Here is a 4,698-nt window from a genome sequence, read left to right as displayed (position 1 = left end):
TAGACTTAAACGCCGTGCTGAAATTTCGCCCAGTTCCAATGCGAACTGTGTGAGCTTTTGTAGGTTGGCTAGCTCTTGGTGTCCCGCCGCCTATTTGACAAACTAGACACGAGTCAATTTTACTTTTTGACTATTTTAACTATACGTTAGTGCAAAAAAGGGTCGCGCTTCGCGCTAATGATCTTTGTGCATTCGGTTTGTTTATGCTTTGATGCTGTCTTTTAAAATATAGAACACAGCGTTTCTTTACCGTTGCGACGTGGAAGGCTGGCAATTTCGTTGCTGACAAACTAAAAACGGATTCACAAATATCAACATTTTAGCTTTTTTGGCAATGTAATAAAAAAACTTACAATAAATTTATAAAAAATCAAGGTTGCATCGCTAGAGGTAAAGTTATCGCGTTTCTTCAAAGTGAATCGGTTCAACACATGTAGCGTTTGCGCTCCAAAAGTAAGTTTATTACACTTTATAATAGTAGTATGGATGACGAGGTGAACAATTTACTGACTCGTTGAATGTAATCCAACACGTCTTCAAGTGCAAAGAAAGTCGAGGCCCGCCTGATTCACAGTTGTTCTAACATTTTAATACCACGCTTCTTCGTTAACTTTGTGTGCAGCCCGCAGAGACCTTTATCAGTTTGGTATTGGCCCGCGACTAGAAAAAAGGTTCCCAAAACCTGTGTTAGAGCTTCAATACACATGGATGCACACCGCAAGTCCACCACAGTCTCTTATATTTCAGCTTTTTTAATCTTGGGATATTTTTCCAATTCTTGGGATTTTTAGACATGAAACCTTGGGATAAATTGAAAATCAAAGTGGCAGCCCTGGCTCAAACTGTCAGTAGTTTACTGACACCTGTCACTGACAGGTAGTAGTGACAGGTGTCACTAAAAAAGTCACGACCCCTGTTGAAAAATCATCCCTAACTTAAGTCATACAAAATATTTGTTTATAATATATTAAAATTTAGAAAAGTTTAGGTGAAGAAACACAGATATTTTGTGAGCTTAAAACTTTATTATCAGACAAACCTGTTTGTCTTTTATACTAAATGTAACACTTAATGGTGTAAAAGCATAGCAATATTTTCAAAAGGCTTAAAATCATGAGTTATAGAACAATTTAGCTACTACAACGTTTTGAAATGATTTGCTTAATGGGATTACAGTTATTAAATTTGCTTGCATATGCTTCTATTTAATCTTCTTTTTGTTATTAGTGCTATCAATTTTAAGCAAATATATATAAACATTTTGCAATGCATTTCTATCACCTTGATTTGACATCAATTCATTCTGGAGTCCTTAAAGTTTTCAGCAACAACATAAGCATTGATCCAATCTGGCAAGAGGTTTGCATTCATAAGACTTTACCAAGCAATTTGAGTGGTCACATATATTTTTCGAAAAATGGGAAAATCATCTGTTCAAATGATATCTTGTCAGATGGAGATTATGTGTCCCTGCACCTCCGACTCTGTGGAGGAAAAGGAGGCTTTGGATCCATGTTAAGAGCTATGGGGTCACAAATTGAAAAAACAACGAATAAGTATGTATACTTTCCGATCTTATCTATATGTATATTTCATAAACTTTGACTCATTTTGGCGCTGGTCTAGAATCCTACCACAACGCACATTATTTGGGTTAGGGTACAGATTAGCGTTTTGGGTAAGAGCGGGTCAAGTATTAGTGTTAAATAATGAATATAATAATACTGAACCCACCCACACCCAAACTTAAATATTGTGTGTTGATTTAATAATTGTGGTAGGACTCTAGACCAGCGCCCTCATTTTTGATACAATTTGCATACCACACAATAAACTTGAATAGTGTTATGGGTGTGTTGATTTGAAATGGTTTGACTCTATACAAGTATATGGAATAGTATTTGTTGAATTGAACATTTTATGTTTACAGAGAAGCCTGTAGAGATTTAAGTGGAAGGAGAATGCGAGATGTAAACAATGAGAAGAAGATGTTGGAGTGGGCCAAAAAAAAGGTAGAGCAAGATAAGGAGAAAGACGCAAAAAAGTAATTATATATATATATAAATATAATACACATAGATGTAAAAAATTAAATTGACAATAACATATGTACTACTGTGTTTAGCAGTCAACTGGCAAATGCAATGAAAAATATTGGTTCATATGAGTTTCAGACCTTATACTTCTATACAATTTGTTGATCTGTGACAAATTATAATGAACGCAAAACTAGAGTTCATATAATCCCTAACTGGATTACGATTCATAGTTGCACATCTACAAGACAAATTCAACAAGCGCAAATGGCAAAAATTGATGCACCCAAATTAAAGGCAGGGTAAATCATTTGTTAAAACAATTTGAGTGGATAAAAATTCAAAGACGACTTGCCAACACTTTTATGAGTATTGTTTCGCCTGGGTAGTGATCGTTGCATGCATTACCCGACTGACAAGTGCAAACACTAATTCAACATTAACCCTGCATATTTAATCATTGCTTTTTTAGAATTGAAAAACTTGAAAAAAAGTTGGAGAAGCCAAAGCACTTTTTTAATGACCCAGAGTATGAAAAAAGCTTGGAAGCCACACAAGACAATGTCGAAGATGCCTTGAAAAAGGGCTTAGAAGCTCATAAAAGAAAAATGGCAGTTAAACCAACTTGGTAAAACTTCTGTTTAAATAGAGCAAAATAACTTAAAATAGAGCAAATGAAAGTATTTTTTTCCAACTTATTCACATTTAAATAGTTGAGTATAATCTTTTAAAGTACATTTCAATAGTTATGTAGTTAATACTTATTTACTTTACATATTACAGCAAACCTGTTCTTAATCTATAAACATACTTAGTGTATTTTTTAATTAAATCATTTTTCTGTTAGCTCTAACAAAGTTGAGCCGTCAATGAAAAAGAGTAAACTCTGGCTGGGAATGGAGGACGATTCTGACAGTGATTCATCTGATGAAGATGAAAATGATACAGCCTCTCCTGCCCTGCTGGGTTTAACCAACCCAACCTCATCCAAAGGTTCATCATCATCCAATAGTTGTGATGACTCAACATCATCTTTGTTAGATTCACAGCGACCCAACAAACCTTTGGTGGATAACGTTGATGAGAGTCACATTGCTGTATCTGCTAAATAAACACCTAAATGTGGTCTTGAAAGCAGGATGTTCTCCCAGAGCTTCAGTAAAGTGTGCATTATTAGAGTTTGCATGGGACTGAGAGCTATTCGTGAACTGTGCACTGAGAAATAATAACGCACTATGGCTGAGATAAAAAAAACTGCAAAACGCGCCAAATCAAACACATATTTTCGAAGCAATTTGCACGTTATGTTAGTTGTGATATGAATTGTGTATTCAAGTTGATATTATTTTTTTCGCAAAATTTTAAATGTATTGTTTTATTTTTCAAATTTGACATTTTTCTGTTCATAGGAGGTTTACATTTAGTAGAATTGTATGAAAAGGCATTGTGCTGTTTTGACTACTTAAACAAGACCATGTTACTCTGTTACATGCCGTCGGTCAACTAAATTCTTACCCATTTGTTTTTCATTTAACACGTAATATCGTTGACACTTTAAACTGCGAATTATCGTTAGGTCGATTGTACCGTATTATCAATAAATACAACTTTTTCTTTTTATTTACAAAACGGACATCTTTGACGTAGAGCCTTTTGTGTTTTTAGAACTAAATTGTGAATTTGATTAGTTTTAGTGTTCGAGTTCATTGACAATTAGGTGTTGCGATTAGATTGAGGCACAAATGTCTTCAAAGCAGCACTTTTCCGAGTTTTGATTTAATGCAAAGAAAACTCGCTTGATTTGCTTTTCAGTAATACGAAGTGTAAATACAATTAGGAGATAAGCCTGGTCGGTTGGGAAACGATCCACATCGAAACTAGCTAAAGCCGTTTTGAGATTGTAACAATAAACGAGCGTTTTGTTATTAAAGGACTTTTTCGCGCAAAGCAACTTGCAACATGTGCTGCGGATAGAAAACCCACGTTTAGAAACTTTCCGAACTAATTATTAAGCATAACGTCAGATTGCGTAAAAATAAATAACTACATTCAAGTTTTCTAGCGCACTTGTAAGTATTTTTGCAGCTACGCCGATCAGTTATGATCTGTTAAAATGTTGTTAGCAAGCTAGCACCGTTTCTTTTAGTATTGATATTAGATTGGCGTAATACATAGAAAAAACGTTTGAAGCTTTTAAAATATTGATTACGCAAGACTGTCAAAATTTTAACGTGCTCTGGTTATTATGAATCCACGCTTAGTACGGTCATGTATGACTCTTTGATTTTCAGACGATGTAAGATAACAATCACATAACCAAAATGAAGTTAACTTAAATGCAGAGTAACTTTCAACATTAGCGTTTTGCCGAAAGTCTGTTATTTAGTTAACACATTTAATGGACTGGTCGATGTAGTTTGTTTCCAAGTTTTTGTGAATATCATTTTATTCGCCTTTAATCTGTAATTTAGAGTAATTACAAGCAACTAACTATAACTATAGTTTTGCATTTTGGAATTCGAATTGCGTTTTAAGACGATTATTATTTTCTGCATTATAGGCTATACAAAATTTGAAATTGTTTGTTTGGTTGTGCACTTAGTACTGTTACAGATGTATTGTGACATACATTTAGCTACCTCTGTAAACAACAAGGAACAAA

General features: G+C 34.3%; 1 protein-coding gene across 1 annotated transcript; it reads left to right on the top strand.

Annotated features, from left to right (window-relative positions):
- The first annotated feature begins 1,232 nt into the window (after positions 1–1,232).
- LOC146132885 (splicing regulator SDE2-like) lies at positions 1,233–3,650 on the top strand. Its single transcript, XM_083397412.1, has 4 exons — positions 1,233–1,556; positions 1,931–2,044; positions 2,509–2,664; positions 2,884–3,650. The coding sequence occupies exons 1-4, from the start codon at positions 1,267–1,269 to the stop codon at positions 3,146–3,148; spliced, it is 825 nt and encodes a 274-aa protein (XP_083253538.1). The 5' UTR covers positions 1,233–1,266; the 3' UTR covers positions 3,149–3,650.
- Positions 3,651–4,698: the final 1,048 nt, after the last annotated feature.

The sequence above is a fragment of the Ascidiella aspersa genome, chromosome 9 (assembly GCF_963924565.1).
Source record: "Ascidiella aspersa chromosome 9, kaAscAspe10.2, whole genome shotgun sequence".
Lineage (NCBI taxonomy): Eukaryota > Metazoa > Chordata > Ascidiacea > Phlebobranchia > Ascidiidae > Ascidiella > Ascidiella aspersa.
This window is presented reverse-complemented; position numbering and strand designations above follow the sequence as displayed.

What these genes read in the sequence shown, in the direction of transcription:
- LOC146132885 (XM_083397412.1), top strand. Translation starts at nt 1,267, where the DNA reads ATGCATTTCTATCACCTTGATTTGACATCAATTCATTCTGGAGTCCTT. An exon ending in ATTGAAAAAACAACGAATAA is followed by an intron (nt 1,557 to 1,930) that starts GTATGTATACTT and finishes TTATGTTTACAG; the next exon opens with AGAAGCCTGTAGAGATTTAA. An exon ending in ATGGCAGTTAAACCAACTTG is followed by an intron (nt 2,665 to 2,883) that starts GTAAAACTTCTG and finishes TTTTTCTGTTAG; the next exon opens with CTCTAACAAAGTTGAGCCGT.